The following is a 16,212-nucleotide window of genomic DNA, read 5'->3' on the forward strand; positions in this document are numbered from 1 at the left end:
TGGCCTTTCCTGGACTTTGATCAGAACAGACTCCTGCCGCTCGTTCTCCTTTGCGTCGGCTTTGTCACTCAGCATGAGGCTTTCGAGGCTCCTCCCGTGGTTGAGGGGCCTCCGCAGTTTGTAGCCTTTTGTTGCCGAGTAGTGGTCCCTTGGGCGGACAGCCCTTTGCTTCTCCAGGCACCTGGGGGTGGACTTTCCGGTTGGTTGGTTCCCACTTAGGGGCTGTCGTGAACTTTCATGTGTATCTTTTTGTGAGCACACACTTTTCTTTCTCTTGGGGTTTTTGCATAAATGTTGTGTTTAACTTTATAAATAACCAGCTCAACTCTTCCAGCTGTATTGTTTTACATTCTCCCCAGCAGTATATAAACATTCCAGACTGTACCCCACCCATCCTTGCCAACATTTGGTCACTTCAGTCTTAATTCTCTTGACTCTCCTGGGTATAGGGTGGTTTCTCACTGTAGTTCTGATTTGCGTTTCCCAAAAGGCTAATGACATCGAGCACCTTTGCACGGGTTAATTTGCCATTCAGAATATCTTCAGATGGTTGAAGTCTCTCTGATTTCACTTTTTGCATATGTTTATTCTGCATCGGATTAACGTATGAACCACATATGTTAAGTACCTACTCTATCATGTGACACCAAGTCCTAGGGGTAAAAGGACTGTGTAAACTTTTACCCCCCGCCAAAAAAAAATAATTGAGCATCTGTCATTTGCTAACGGCTGTGATGGCTAAAGGAGATAAATGCACATGGAGCAGCTCAAAGAGGAGTTGGAGGAGAGGGATAAGGGGGCCAGGGACCGTGGTGTGTGTCGGGTTAAATGATTCTCAGGCATAGGAGAGAGAGGGGCTGTCACAGCAGGCTTCACGCAGTTGGCTCTTCAGGCCTGATAAGTGGGTGTTAGCAGGCAGGGAGAGGTGTTGCTGGCGAGGGCACAGCATTTACGGAGACCGGGGGGCTTGTAGGAATGGTAGGAGGGCGGTTGCCGGAGCTGGGACTTAGCAGGACGCTTCTCCGGACTCTTGTCGGGTGAGAGGGCGGGCGATCCTGTGGCTAGGAAGCTGAGAAGAGTCCGGGCCTCTGGCCTTGTTGAGGGGCGTTAAGGAGATGGGGAGGGGGAGACTATGAGGTGGTTAGAAGAGGTGGGAGCGGTTGGGGGGCAGGTCAGATGCACCCGCAGCAGCCTCCCTGGGACCCGATGTGTTCACAGCCTGTAGCTGCTCCTTTCACAAGGCTCTTGGCTCTGCAGTGCGTGTCGGCGGGTGTCGGGGATTAGATGCCTGGCTCTCTCTGCCCTCCTGGGAGGACGCTGGGCTCTGATGACAGAGCATCTGAGCTCAGGGCCTTAGGTTTGCTGAGGCCCCTGGGCCGTGTGTGTCGGGGAGTGCCGTGATCGACTTTGATAAATTGTACGTTTAAGCCTGATGATGGAGTCCGGAGAGCTGCTCCTGGTCTCCGACACTGGCCCAGTTCTCACTGCAGAGTCCAGCCAGCCTTGGATTTGAGCCACGAAAGGGAGTTTCCCAAATCGAGGGATTTGACCAAGGAGGGGTCACACAGAGGTGCACACAGGTGCCTGCCCACCTCTGTGTTCCTGCTCCTCCAGGCCAGAGGCTCCGGTTTGGGTCAGACCCCACCTGGCAGCCTGGGGAGAGCTGGTTTGGAACAGGGGAGACCCGCTCTGGGGAGCTAGACTCAGGGAAGGCGGCAGCCCCTTACAAGTGGGAGAAAATTAAGAGTCGTAGATTTTTTTTTCCTAAGGAAACTTTGATGTCCCATGTGTATTTCGAAAATACATACTTGTTCAGCAAGTACCGAAAGAAAGCAAATCACCTCGCATCTCATAAAAGAGTTAAATTGCCTAGAATTCTTGTCACCCAGGCAGGTAAGTGTACTTCTGGGATTTTCCTTACGGAGGTTTTGACGTCTGTATTTGTGTATGTCTGTGGGTCATTTTCCCACCCACCTCTGTTAATCCAGAGAGTGGAAAGCAAGTTTGCCCACTTCTGGGTTGCCTGTGTTCATTCTGGTCTCCTCCCTGCAGAATCCGGCCATTGCGGACATCTACACGGAGCACGCCCACCAGGTGGTGGTGGCCAAGTACGCACCCAGCGGCTTCTACATCGCCTCCGGAGGTACCTGTCCATCCGCACATGTGGCTTCTGGCTGCATGTGGTGTGGCCCACCCCTCCCCCGCCCTCCCCACCCCGCCCCAAGTCTTGGGTGCCTGGCTTGGGAAGGTTGGGGAGGTGGGTGAGGGAGGAAGGTCCAGGAGGATGGAGATGGTAGGTGGGCTGACATGGGAAGTGTAAGCCACCGAGAACTCCCTTTCCAGAAGTGCAGCTGGCAGTGTTCCAGCTGGTTCCAACTCGGAGGTCAGCGGGATGCTCACGAGCCATTAGGGCAGCTGTGTTGTGATGTATCAAAGCCCATTGAGAGTGTGTGTGTGTGTGTGAGTGAGTGTGTGTGACTGTGTGTGTGTTTCTGACTTGTAGCTTTGCCTCGTGTGTGTGTGTTTCTGTGTTTGTGAGTGTGTGTGTGTTTGTGAGTGTGTGTGTGTGTTTCTGTGTGTGTGTGTGTTTCTGACTTGTAGCTTTGCCTCGTGTGTGTGTGTGTTTGTGTGTGTGTTTCTGTGTGTGTGAGTGTGTGTGTGTTTGTGTGTGTGTGTGTGTTTCTGACTTGTAGCTTTGCCTCGTGTGTGTGTGTTTCTGTGTGTGTGTGTTTCTGTGTTTGTGAGTGTGTGTGTGTTTCTGTGTGTGTGTGTGTTTCTGACTTGTAGCTTTGCCTCGTGTGTGTGTGTGTTTCTGTGTGTGAGTGTGTGTGTGTGTTTCTGACTTGTAGCTTTGCCTCGTGTGTGTGTGTTTCTGTGTGTGTGTGTGTGTTTCTGTGTGTGAGTGTGTGTGTGTGTGTTTCTGCGTGTGAGTGCGTGTTTCTGTGTGTGTGTTTCTGTGTTTGTGAGTGTGTGTGTGTTTCTGTGTGTGTGTTTCTGACTTGTAGCTTTGCCTCGTGTGTGTGTGTGTTTCTGTGTGTGTGTGTTTCTGTGTTTGTGAGTGTGTGTGTGTTTCTGACTTGTAGCTTTGCCTCGTGTGTGTGTGTGTTTCTGTGTGTGTGTGTTTCTGTGTTTGTGAGTGTGTGTGTGTTTCTGTGTGTGTGTGTGTGTTTCTGACTTGTAGCTTTGCCTCGTGTGTGTGTGTGTTTCTGTGTGTCTGTGTGTGTGTGTTTCTGTGTGTGAGTGTGTGTGTGTGTTTCTGTGTGTGTGTGTTTCTGCGTGTGAGTGCGTGTTTCTGTGTGTGTGTGTTTCTGTGTTTGTGAGTGTGTGTGTGTTTCTGTGTGTGTGTGTGTTTCTGACTTGTAGCTTTGCCTCGTGTGTGTGTGTATTTCTGTGTGTGAGTATGTGTGTGTGTTTCTGACTTGTAGCTTTGCCTCGTGTGTGTGTGTGTTTCTGTGTGTGTGTGTTTCTGTGTTTGTGAGTGTGTGTGTGTTTCTGTGTGTGTGTGTGTTTCTGACTTGTAGCTTTGCCTCGTGTGTGTGTGTTTCTGTGTGTGTGTGTTTCTGTGTTTGTGAGTGTGTATGTGTTTCTGTGTGTGTGTTTCTGACTTGTAGCTTTGCCTCGTGTGTGTGTGTGTTTGTGTGAGTGTGTGTGTGTGTTTCTGACTTGTAGCTTTGCCTCGTGTGTGTGTGTGTTTCTGTGTGTCTGTGTGTGTGTGTTTCTGTGTGTGAGTGTGTGTGTGTGTGTGTGTGTTTCTGCGTGTGTGTGTGTGTTTCTGTGTGTGTGTGTTTCTGTGTTTGTGAGTGTGTGTGTGTTTCTGTGTGTGTGTGTGTTTCTGACTTGTAGCTTTGCCTCGTGTGTGTGTGTGTTTCTGCGTGTGAGTGCGTGTTTCTGTGTGTGTGTGTTTCTGTGTTTGTGAGTGTGTGTGTGTTTCTGTGTGTGTGTGTTTCTGACTTGTAGCTTTGCCTCGTGTGAGTGTGTGTTTCTGTGTGTGTGTGTTTCTGTGTTTGTGAGTGTGTGTTTCTGTGTGTGTGTGTTTCTGTGTTTGTGAGTGTGTGTGTTTCTGTGTGTGTGTGTTTCTGTGTTTGTGAGTGTGTGTGTGTTTCTGTGTGTGTGTGTGTTTCTGACTTGTAGCTTTGCCTCGTGTGTGTGTGTGTTTCTGTGTGTGTGTGTTTCTGCGTGTGAGTGCGTGTTTCTGTGTGTGTGTGTTTCTGTGTTTGTGAGTGTGTGTGTGTTTCTGTGTGTGTGTGTTTCTGACTTGTAGCTTTGCCTCGTGTGAGTGTGTGTTTCTGTGTGTGTGTGTTTCTGTGTTTGTGAGTGTGTGTTTCTGTGTGTGTGTGTTTCTGTGTTTGTGAGTGTGTGTGTGTTTGTGAGTGTGTGTGTGTTTCTGTGTTTGTGAGTGTGTGTGTGTTTCTGTGTGTGTGTGTGTTTCTGACTTGTAGCTTTGCCTCACGTAGCCTTTCTCTGCTGCCCCTTTCCCTGTACCGAGCACAACTCTGGCCTCAGGCAGGCACTCGTTCTGTTTGGCGGTTGAGGTCTTGGCTCCCTCCAGCTGGACTTCTGTGTGGCTCGGTGGGAGGCTGGGCGAGAGGAGGGACATGAGATGCCCGTGGTGAAGGAGGCTCTGTTCACCCCGACGCTGTCTGGTCTACAGCTGAGAAGGAGGGCACACAAGGTAGACTGGCTGCCCCCGCGTCTCCCATCCATTCATCGGTTTGTACACTCAGCAGGTGTTGACGGGCAGCCTTACCTGCATCCAGCCAGGTCTCAGGCCCCAGGAAGGGTGATGAGCTGATGTGGGCCTTGTCAGATCCCCCCCGGAGAGGGATGGAAATGAGCAAATTGCTGAACAGATGAATGGCCAGCGGAGAAGGGCAGGGATCGTACATACCGGCGTACGGTGTACATACCGGTTGCCCCTTCATAGCTGTGTTGTCGTTGTCTAGTTGCTCTGTCGTGTCTATCTCTGCAGCCCCATGGACTGTAGCCCGCCAGGCTTCTCTGTCCATGGGATTTGGATTTCCCAGGCAAGAGTACTGGAGTGGGTTGGCATTTCCTTCTCCAGGGGATCTTCCCAACCCAGGGAACGAACCCGAGTCTCCTTTACCACTGAGCCGCCAGGGAAGTCCTCCTACCTATGCAAGCCTTCCTTAAAATAACTCACCTTCCTGGGCCTTAATTTAAGTGCCTTGTCTGTAAACCGGAGCTTTTGTTCCTGCCAGGTTGGTTTGGGGAGGACCCCGGGCAGCAATGCGTGTGCGATGCCCGGGGTGCCCTGGTGGGCACCATAGGGGACCGGGTGTCTGTCCCTGAAACTCCGGGGTGAGAGGCGTGCTCCCTGACGGCTGATGCCAGCTGTCCAGGGTTGTGTGTGTGGGGCTCAGCCAGGAGCTGGCACGAAGTGGGCCCTTAATGATTTTTATGTTTAGACCTACTCTTGATTCCATCTGTAAAACTTGCTCTAATTTATATCCTATGATTTACTCTAGCCCTGTGATTCCCAACCCCCCCCACCCCCGCCGGCCCTGCTTTGCTTGCCAGCACAATGCCTCTTCATTAAAAGCCCGGGATTTGGCCCTGGTGCCTTTTAAAATGTGTCTTCTCGGGAGAGGAGTATGGTTGGCGCAGCTCAGCGGCCTGGTGCTGGGAGCCACGGCCCAGCTGCTGAATCACTCACGAGCCAGGCCTGCCCTGCGGTCCCCGGGCAGGTCACTGAACCAGCAGGAAGCACGGTCCTCGCCTGCTGGTGCAGAGACCGTTGCAAAGGACAGTCCGCAGAAGTACAGGCTCCATCTCACGTTTTCCCTCCCTTGCAGGCTCCCGGGTTTGATGGGGAAGTGAGCGGGGTGGGGCTGTGAGCCCGCAGGCCGTGGGCGGTGTGTTTTATGTTTCTAGCAAGCTGGTCCTTTGAATGGAGCAAAGACCAGGAAACATTTACTGCACGGAGATTAGAGCTCTGGGCTAAAGATAGTGTTGTGTGTAGAGTATGGAGCTGGAGAGGTGCCGTGCTCTCTGGCTAAAGTGGGTTACCCAGCACCTGGTATGTCCAGGGTGGGGTTGGGGGTCCCAACACCTCGGGAATCCTGCGGTCACTCCCAGACAGGGCTCCAGCCTCAGATCTGTGAGTCTGTAGATCCCCGTAAGTTTGGCTGGTCCACATTCAGGTAAAGGATCGAACTTTCCGGAAGGCCTGGGTGAGGAGCCCAGGCCCCCAGCCCCTAAACCAGACAGCAGTGTATGCCTTTGGGGACCCTCTCTCCTGGCTGGTGGTCCTCAGGGTAGAGCCATTCCAGGGCCTGATTTACCTTTCTAGGGGATCTTCCCAGGCTGCTGGGGCTGCATAGGGGTCTCCACCCCTGACACTGCAGTGATGCTGGTGTGAGCCCCACACCAAAGTGGGGGGCACAGGCTCACCATGAACAGATCCTGTTTCTTTTTTGGAAGCAGCTTATTGTCTGGGGAGAGACCCTCTCCGGATGGTGGAAGGAGGCCTTGTGGAGGAAGGGAGCCCTTCCCCCTGGCCCTGTCTGCCCCGTGCACTGTGGCCTCTGCTCTGTGGCCCTGTGAGTGCAGCACGTGGACGCGTGTGTGTGTGTGCAAGCAGGTGCCTAGTCTGTGCTGTACCCCGTGGCCTAGTGCAGGGGCCTGGTCCCCAGGGGTACCCGGTTAGGGCTGCCCTCAGCCGATGGGGCCACGCCTGTTCTCTAAGCCGTCCATCTGTTTCCAGCACAAGCGCTCCTGAAAAGAATTAAATGTACCAGCAGGGCCCATCAGAGGAGGCTGATGGTCCAGGTCGCGGTCGGGGGGCAGGTGGTGGAGAAGAACTGTGATGCCAGGCCTGTTAAGGGGAGAGTGAGCTGAGGGCAGGGCAGGCAGACCCCCTCTGAGCCTGGGGAGGGGGAGAGCGGTTCTGCTGTCTTGGGGGCCGGGGGTGGGGCTGTTTCTGCCATGTGCTGCAGACGCTGCTGTGTTCTCCATGACTCCGTGTAGTGCCCTGGGCTGGCCTGAGCGCGGGGACTACACGGCCTGGTGTGTGTGTGAATGTGAGCACACGTACACGTGAGCACGGGCGTTGGTGCATGGGTCCTTCCTGCACACGCAGTACACCTTTCCCTTCTCCGGCCTCTGCCCCTTTCTTGCCTTTCCCTGCTGGCCCGTTCGTTCAGCCAAGGGGCCTAACTTACTCGAGTCAGCTTCTGAGCTCGCCTCGGGCAGCGTGCCAGGCCGTCCGGCTGGACCAGTCCAGAGACCACGGTCCCCTCATCTGTGCCATTCACAGGGAGGCCTGTGTCCCCTCCCAGCTGTCCCACGTCCAGACAGGAGCCCCGGGTGTGCGCCCTCAGAGGCGGGGTCCCCAGTGGCCTCTGCAGAGCCTTAGGCAATCCGCTGACCCATTAAAGACTAACTCGTCTAGACTGCAGCGGACTGGGGGCTGGTCTGAGACTTGCACGTGTCGACTCGCTTTGTTGGCACAACAGCCCTCTGGTGGCTGGTTGTCCCCCCTCGGGTGTAGTCGTAGGGGGCGTTTTAGACCCACAGAGCTACAAGGGGCAGGGGTCGCGTCTGCAGCAGACACTTACCCTCGAGTGGACCCAAACAGGAGACAGGAGCTGTCCCCCTGGACCTCACATTCAGTGAAGCAGCCAGGGATCCTGGAAGCAGGGTGAACAGAACTGCTGGGGGATGGGACTTCCCTTGCCACCCCACCCCCACCCCCCACCCCCGACCCACGTGGGGCTGAGCTCCTAGCCTTGAGAGTTCCTGTAAAACACTCCACCTTTCCTGCTCCTTTGGGAAGGGGTGTGTCAGGGTTGGTGCTGGGAGCTGGGTGTCAGGGTGGTGACGGGCAGGGAGGGGGTGATGCTTTATCACTGATCAGCCACAAGTGCTGCCGTGAGAAACCAGCTTGGCGTCAGGTTCTGCCTGGAGTGTCATCCCTCCCAGCGCCGACCTGTGTGTCTCCCAGGAGGCTCTCAGCCACCGGTGCTGGCGGGGTGCCTGGCTCTACGAGCAGAGCCTGCAGGGCACAGGGGCACCTCTCGTTTCCACTGTTCAGTGCAGCACCCACACCCGAGAGACAGTGTCACTAGAATTTTCCTGTTTTGCAAATGAGGATCCTTAGCTCCTAAATGTTAAAGGTAGTTGCCCCAAGCCTGTGTGCCAGTTAGACCCCCTTCAAGGAAAGGAATACAGTCATAAATCAGACTGCTTCCGGGGTTCAGGGGGTGCCACCGTGCGTCCCTGGGCTTCCTGACAGCCTGTGCAGGGCCCATGATCCCCGGGGAAACACGGAGATCCTGTGCTGGTCCTCACGGAGGCAGCGGGTTCTGAGTGATGGCGTGTGAGTGCTGCTTACCTGATGGATGCCCGTGCCTCCTTCCAGCCCCGCCCGCGCCTCCTTCCAGCCCCGCCCAGGCCAGCCCACCAGCCTGGGGACGGTGGGCAGCATCACATGGCATGCCCAGAGCCCACTCAGCCCTTGGCCCCGAGGTGAGCGTGGCCCTCACCACCCTGTTGTGCCCGCAGACGTGTCTGGGAAGCTGAGGATCTGGGACACCACGCAGAAGGAGCACCTGCTGAAGTATGAGTACCAGCCCTTCGCTGGGAAGATCAAGGACATTGCTTGGACAGAAGACAGTAAGAGGATCGCCGTGGTCGGGGAAGGAAGGGAGAAGTGAGTCTGGCCTCTGCCCCGTCCCCCTCTCCCCGTCTGTGTCCCTTGCTTGGCTTTCTCTCCTGGGCACCCCGGTGGGAGGGCTGCGGTGACATCCGTACGGCTCGGACTGGGGGTGGCGGGGTGTGTGATGAGTCCTGTGGGTGCCGGGCCTTTGATGCAGGGCTGGCTTTAGCAGTGCACGTCCAAAAACCACGTGTCACCACAGGGAGCACCCCCCACCCCCACCCCCGGGTTTGTCTCTGGGCCCAGGCACCTCCTTTGACCCGGCATCCTCGGCCCTTCGCCTCCTGAAACCCGTGCTATCCTGCACACGTTCTAGATACAGGGAGACAGAGCTCAAACCATGGGGCTCCTTAGAGTGTTTACTGGGGTTCCTCCCTGAAGCTTCCCCACCGCCACACCTGCCGAGGGGGGAGGCTGGATGTGATCGCCAGGTGGGCACACCCCACATGGCTTTACTAGGGAGGAGGGACACTGGGCAGGTGGCCCTGGGCGGCTGCTTGCCCTCACAGGGCCGCTGACCAGCAGGGTCAGGACCTTGCTCTAGGTGTCTGGCTCCAGGTGCAGGCAGGGTTCTGTCCTCAGCCCCGCTGCTACTGTCCAGCACTTTGAACTTGTCTCCATTTCCCTTACTCAGGCTTTCTTTTAACGGGTATCTTGATAGGTATTCATCCTTCCATTATCTCTTACGTCATCCCTGTTGTTCTTAATTCCTTCTTCACTGAGTCATAGCTCGCAGTGCAAACAGCACATTTTCATAGACTGCCGACTGCCCGCTGACTGCATGGCGGCGTCTCATTTCGAGCAGGGGCCGGGGCCTGGTATGTTTCCTGGTCCCCACCACCAACCACCACCCCCCATCACTTCCCCCACCCCCTCATTAAAACGGCCGTGAGACTGGTGAACCAGGCCTGAGCCATTGGCCTGGCTGGTGCTTCTGAGGCGTCTTCACGTGGGGGGCTCCTTGAGTCTGTGCTGTAAGACACGGTCACCTGGTCCCTTCCCGAGGGCCCTCGGGGCCGCTCCCACTAGCTCTCCAGCATTTCAGATGAAGCCAGGGTGCTGGTGTGTTGGTTCTTTCGGGGAGCATGTGTGATGCGTGATCATGAGCGGGGCTGCCCCCCGCCGGCATCCCTACCCCTGGTCGCTAGCAACACAGCTGCCCGTCCCAGTGACCTGGCAAGGCCTGACCTTTCTCTCCTGTGGCTCCTCTCGTTGGTGAAGGTTCGGAGCCGTCTTCCTGTGGGACAGCGGCTCCTCCGTGGGTGAGATCACGGGCCACAACAAAGTCATCAACAGCGTGGACATCAAGCAGAGCCGGCCGTACCGCCTGGTGACTGGCAGTGATGACAACTGTGCTGCATTCTTTGAGGGGCCACCGTTCAAGTTCAAGTTCACGATCAGTGTAAGTGAGCGTCTTTGGAGGGTAGTTCTAGGGGGAGCTTTGTGGCTTATGCGTGAAGCCAGCGGAATCTAGACCTGTTAGATGCTGGTGGCAGAAGGTCATGCGTGCACAGAGTTCATGCCAGGTTTGCTGGGTCATGGTTCCAGCACTCGGGGGTGGGCAGGGAGCAGGTGTACCCTGGGACTGTGTGTGTACTGGGCGGGGGGCACATCTCTGACCAGGCGAGTATCCTGGCCCGAAGAGGCCCTGTTAGGGGAGCCCAGGCCCGAGGCAGCCTGCCCTCTGGTTGTGCCAGTGTGAGGCCCACTGAGCCACCAGTGTGGCATAGGACGTGAGCTCCAGGGATGTCTGGGTCTGTTCCCTCCGGCGCCTCCTGGGAGATGGATGAGGGCGGGTCACACCGGTAAGGTGGCACGTGGTGAGCAGAGTTGGGTGCTCTGCCTGTAGGGCGTGCTCTAAACGCTGAGTGGAACCACACAGCCTTCTGTAGGAACGACTGCAGGGCCTCGGTCCCCGAGGCTTTGCACGTGGGCCTGACCCTCCCTCAGCCTCACTTCATCCATCTGCAAGGTGGGCGTGGGACACGGGCGTGAGAGCATTTTAGCCATGGGGTTGGGCTGTGCGCAGTGCCCTCCCCGGGCCCAGAGCGGCCCCAAGGCTCGTTTCCCACCCCAGGGGTCTGAGTATAGAAGGAAGGGCACCTGGCTGCGGACAGCCCACCGGTGAGTCTCACGGACCACCCACCGGCAGTCGTGGTTCCAGACCTGCTCTCCCAGCGACTCGTGTGAAAACACTGCAAGGCCGCCAGCCCTGGTGTAGAGGTGGACATGACCTCGCTAAGCTGCAGAGTGGAGGACACTCAGCCCTTTACTGCTGGCTGTGTTCCCTGGAGGCGGCCGAGCTGGGCTTGGCCAAGGTCCAGGGACGTGTCCAGAATGTTAGTGGCTCGCTGAGGAGTCTGTAAACTCTGATGATGACGCGGTGAGTCATGAAGAGCGGGCAGGGCGTGGCCCGACGGTGGTGAGGGTTCTTGGCGGGCCCCTGGGGCGTCCCGGGGACAGGATCCAGGCCGTGGGCGGCATTTCTGGACATGGGTCTCGGCCCGGCTGCAGAGGGGCTTCTCCAGGTTCCCTGTTCGTGGTGAAGCGGGGTCAGTTTTATCCCAGGGCCCCTGAGGAGGGTCTCTGGCTGGCTGCCTGGGAGGCACAGTGGGCACGGCTCCTCTGCCCTTCGGGGTGGGCAACCTGGAGTCCCTCCCAACACCCCCAGCACCTCCCAGAGGCTGGCCCCCGGGGCTGCTGGTCGTGGTGGGGTGGTGTTCAAGGTCATGTTTCCTGAGCAGGATAAGGTGCTCTGGAGCACGGATGAGTCATGCTGAGTCAAGTAGCCGGGCTTCCTGCGCGGTGCCCAGCGGAGGAAGGAGGGGAGGTTTCCGTGGCAACCAGAGGCTTTCCCAGCTCATCCCTGTGGAGCTAGCCCGCCCAGCTCCCCACGCCCCGCACACTCGTTGTGTTTGTTTTTACTTGGCTGAGCTATGGGTGGACAGGGCTTCTTTCCAACCACCCCCACCGCGCCCCCCGCAACCCACCCAAGGATTTAGTTGCTCTTTGCAGACGTGGGTTAGACCCAGCAGCTCAGTGGCGGCGGGGGGTAAGTGGACCCAGGATTCTTTCCAGACTTGACCCGAGCCTGTGCTCCTCACCCCTGCCAGTCTTCCTTCTGTAGTATGTATGTGTCCGTTCCACCGTACATGTGCCTGATGAAATGATCGCTCACCTGGGGACCTGGCTGAAGGTTCTTCCCCTTTCCATGCTCCTTTCTCATCTGGGAGTACCACCCTCGCCCCGTGGCCCCGGCCAACATCTGTCTCCAGGGTGGGCACACAGCTTGTCCCCAGGTCTTCTGTGTAAGGACCTAGCAGGGATCAGAAGGGGCTGCGGACCAAGGATGGGGTCCTGGGTGGCAGCCCGGCACCGCAGCTGGCCAGCTCTACAGCCGGCGGGCTGGCCCTGCCCCTGAGCACCCCCTGGTAACAGGGTGAGGAAAGCCCTCGTTCATGGCCCCCAGGGCTGGGGCGAAAGGAGAGGCGCTGGTGGACATGTGAGTGTCCATGAGCAGCTAGCTGTTGGGCTTCTGCTGGAGAAGATTCTGAGAGGCTCAGTTGGCCTTGAACAGAAAGGATAGGAGGACGCTCGGGGTCCCTCATGCCCTCCTAAAATGCCTCCTAAGGGGCTGACAGCAAGGTCAGCTTGTGACTCCTCCGTGTGTACCTGGCCTCGACCCTCATGGCCCCAGAGTAAATCTGTAACGTGAGGGCTGCCCATTGGTCCACGTTCCAGTTCCTGCCATCTTCCTCTTGGCCATGTTTAGGGCTGTGGGGTAAGGGGTGGGTGTGAGGAGCCCAGAGGGGTCAAGTTCAAGTTGCTGCCTCAAAAAGGAGTAACTGGTGTTCAGATCAACTCCCAGGAGGCTTGGACCCGGGTGGAAGGAAAGCGGTGTTACAGAACACGTTGGGTGGCCACGCGTCACCTTGCCGGCCTGAGTGCAGGGGTCCTGTTGTTTTTCCTTCTCGTTCAGAGTTTGTTTAAACCACCTCCTCCTGTTGGCAGAGCAAGAGTGGAGACAAAGCTGAGTCATGCCCAACTGTAGCCAGACGGTCCAGGTTCCCGCCCGGCCCGCCATCCTTGTTTGTCTGAACCTGAAATGGGCTGAGAGGCTGCAGGGCACCAGGTGGAGGTGCTGCAATTCCAATTCCCCCTGAAATTGACCCCAGCCCACCTGGGGAAGTGACATCAGAGTCCAGGGGACCGGCTGTGGGACAGAGGCCGTGGGCAGCAGTGTCCTGTGCCCAGGGCTTTAGATTCCCCTTTGAGGCCCTCCGGGTGGCCTGAAAAGAGGGCAGGTGGCCCTTGCCCATCCCTGCCTCTCCTATGGGGTCTTCTTCCTGCTGAGGGCATCCCTGGGCTAGGTGCATCTGGATGTGTGGTCACAGGCCCACTAAGCATCTCTAGCTCACCTGTGTGTCTGCACCTGGCCACCTGTGGCCTTGGTGAGTTTCCATGCTTCTCCAGCCTCTACTTCCTCCTCCGTCGGGTGGGCAGGTGGGCACTCCTGGAGCAGACACCTCTGTGACTGTGTCCATGGTCCATTCCATAGTATGTGTGCCTGATGAAATGATGGCTCAGAGCAGGAAGCGTTGGGGGCCTTCTTTGCCCCAGGCCCGCTTGTCATCACACAGACTGTGGCTGTGTGATCTGGGACTGGAAACTGCCCGTGTCTCCCCAGGCCTCTGAGAGCAGAGCACACCCTGGCTGAGGAGGGGATGCCTGGCTTCCCCTTCGCCCAGGTGGGCTGCATAGTCTGGCACCTGAGTGTCTCACACATCACCCCGTGGGAGGAGCTGCCCTTCCTTCTAGAGCCTCCGTCTACTGCGATGCAAGTATCACCTTCCTAGACACATAAATTTTGCGCTTGAATGTGTGAGGTTTCCGGGCTGTTGTGATGTCCTGTGTCCTTAGGACAGGGCAGGAAACAGCTTTGCATTCAAGTGTGTCTCAGGTGCCTGCTCTGCACTGGCCCTGGCCTGGGCACACAGGTGACCTGAGCTGTCCTTAACCACCACACCCTCATGCTAGCTTTTCAGAAAGCTGTGTACGTGTCCATGGGGGTCATGCTGGAAGGTCAGTGGGGCAGGGGGTGACCCAGCCAAGCTCTGCGGATGGTCAGTAGCCTAAGGAGGGTTCGAAGGAGCCTTTTGATTCTCCCATCAGGTCCAGTGGTCACTCTGGGCAGGTCTGCAGGGCGACTGGAGAGGCAGGGGAGAAACGTGGCGCTGCCCCTCCAGGCACTTGACAGAGGGTCCTGACCTTGCAGAGGAAGAGAGAGCCAGGTTTGGGAGGGGCGGTGGGCTGAAGGGGGCAAGGTAGCCTTCCAGATCAGGATGGACACCCACTCCTGGGGTGCTGACCATGGAGGCATCTGCTGCCCTCAGGGAGTGTGGGGGCACTGGGCCCAGGAATCTGAGCTGTTTGGTTCCTTTGCAAGCCTGTGACATGGGATCAGGAGCAGATGATCCAGGGTTTCAATGTGCAGGTAGGAGTCCCCCTGCAGGACCCCGCCAAGGCCGGTGAAGCCAGGGCGGGCTCTGGGGACACCCGAGCTGATGGGCTGGTCAGTTCAGTGGAGCCCAGGGGCTCTGTGTCCCTGTCAGTGACTGGACTCAGTGCATTACCTAATTACTGCTGGTGGCTCCCATCTCGGGTTTCTCAGTCGTGGCGGGGAGGGGTGATGGGGAGCAGCAGTGATGGGGGGATAACGATGGGTACGATGACAGTGGGGGAGGTAATGATGGGACACAGGTAATAGCAGGGTGGGCGGGGGTAATTGTGGGGAGGTTCTCGGGAGGGTCCATTGGCACTGCCCCAGTCAGAGCTCTGGCTTGGCCGCGCCTGAGGCTGGGCAGCCCGCACCCCCGGGACCTGCAGGACGTTACCGCCCCTCCAGGACCTTAGAGGGTCCGGGGCCCCCGAGCCCAGCTCCGTCTTCTGAACCCTCCATGATGTTTCCCCCAGCCCGTTGGTCCTTTGTCCTCTGGCCTCCTCTCCCCGTGAAACTGGCTATTTTTAGCCACCCCCTTTTTTTTTTGGTTAATGGTCTGCTCACTGTTCCTCCCTTTAAATTGGCTATTTTCAGGAGCAGACATCAGTCTCCCACTCATCTGGGCTCTTGGCTCCAGTGGCAGGAAAAGCTGACGGGGAGACTTTCTAAAGCCACAGCGCCTGGTCCCCGGGCGGAGGGATGTCTGCCCTGTTCAGTTTGACTCCTGCCCGGCAGCCTGCCTGGTTCAGGGGTGGGATGACAGACAGATCCACGTGTGTGACGTCCCTGTAGGGCCAGGGGTGTTGAGGGTGGCAGGCAGGGGGGAGGCCTGGTGACTGTGCTGACCTCTGAGCTGGGTGTGTGAGGGGTTAGTCCTGTTGTCCCAAGGAACCACGGTACCCGGAGTTGGACGAGCTGGCATTGCAGGGTGACCCAGGGTCCCACTGGCTCATAGCGTGTTCCTCACTCCCCCCAGCATAGTCCCTACTTTGGCCCCATGATCTGCTCCACCACAGGGCACTCTTGGCATGCCGGGTCAGTCACAGGGACCCAGGGGGGGCTGGCCTATCCCCGTCCCTCGCCCACCTCACCACCCAGGAACCCAGAACAGCAGGGCGGGGTCAGCCAGTAGAGGTGCGGACGAGAGGACCAGACTTGTGGGCAGGCGTGCAGAGCAGCAGTTGGGTCGTTTTTCCTTTGACCTTGTGCAGGAGGAGCCGCTTCTGCCTGTCCATCCTCCCATCCCCATGGGGTGGTTCTGGGAGGACTGAGAGACGCCCTCCCAGCACTCGTCCTGAACTACCCCAGGAACAGAGTCCGGGAGCCCTCGCCACCCAGCAGGCTACCTCGCAGCCCTGGGGACAGCAGGCCGCTGGCCATGGGCCTGGGGAGTTAAGGATCTGAACCCCGGGCTCCCCGCTCAACCAGCCAGCCGGCCTGCCTGCCTCCTGTCCAGGGCCGAGAGCCAGAGCTCTGCACGGGAAACCAGAGACCTGGGTTCCCAGAACCTGGGCCGCTTGGAGCCTGGTTGTCCCCTGGGGAAAGAAGAGTACCTGAGGCTCCCAAGGGGGTCTCAAGGTGGTGGGGTGACAGAGTCGCGGTCGTGGGGAAGGGTAGTCAGAGGGCCCAGTTTGGAAAGTTCGTTCATTTTAATGGAGAGACGGCCGTTCTCCAACTAGCTCAGAACGCAAGCCTGAGAGCCGGAAAGGTTGGCCTGAGAAGCAGGATAAGTGGACGTGATAAACAAAAAAGGCAACACAGGCCATCCTGGGGAGGGGGGTGCGTAACCCTGTCTCTGCCCCCATCTTCATGTTGAGTCAGTTCCTAGGCAGGTTGATAAGTCCAGGGGTCCCCAAAGAGAAGAGGGCTCTGGAATTCTCAAGGAGGAGAAACGGACAAACTTTTTCCCCTCTACAGTCCTTAGCATTATATAACAATAATGTATCCTGCCTGAGGACAGTTTCTGGAAAAAAACCTGGCTAATCCTGTTATCTTAAAATGTAAATTATGGGAGTGGGTCTAGTCACAACCTCCA

General features: G+C 57.3%; 1 protein-coding gene across 2 annotated transcripts in view; it reads left to right on the forward strand.

Annotated features, from left to right (window-relative positions):
• WDR1 (WD repeat domain 1) overlaps positions 1-16,212 on the forward strand; it is a 42,921-nt gene that overhangs the window by 10,243 nt on the left and 16,466 nt on the right. For both annotated transcript variants that reach the window (XM_086407497.1, XM_086407498.1), the window contains exons 3-5: positions 2,053-2,143; positions 8,524-8,671; positions 9,899-10,079. In XM_086407497.1, the coding sequence (XP_086263623.1) occupies positions 2,053-2,143; positions 8,524-8,671; positions 9,899-10,079 (420 nt within the window). The remainder of the gene's footprint in view (positions 1-2,052; positions 2,144-8,523; positions 8,672-9,898; positions 10,080-16,212) is intronic.

Source organism: Bos grunniens, chromosome 6 (assembly GCF_055505025.1).
Source record: "Bos grunniens cultivar Pamir isolate PY7600 chromosome 6, Bosgru_T2T1.0, whole genome shotgun sequence".
Lineage (NCBI taxonomy): Eukaryota > Metazoa > Chordata > Mammalia > Artiodactyla > Bovidae > Bos > Bos grunniens.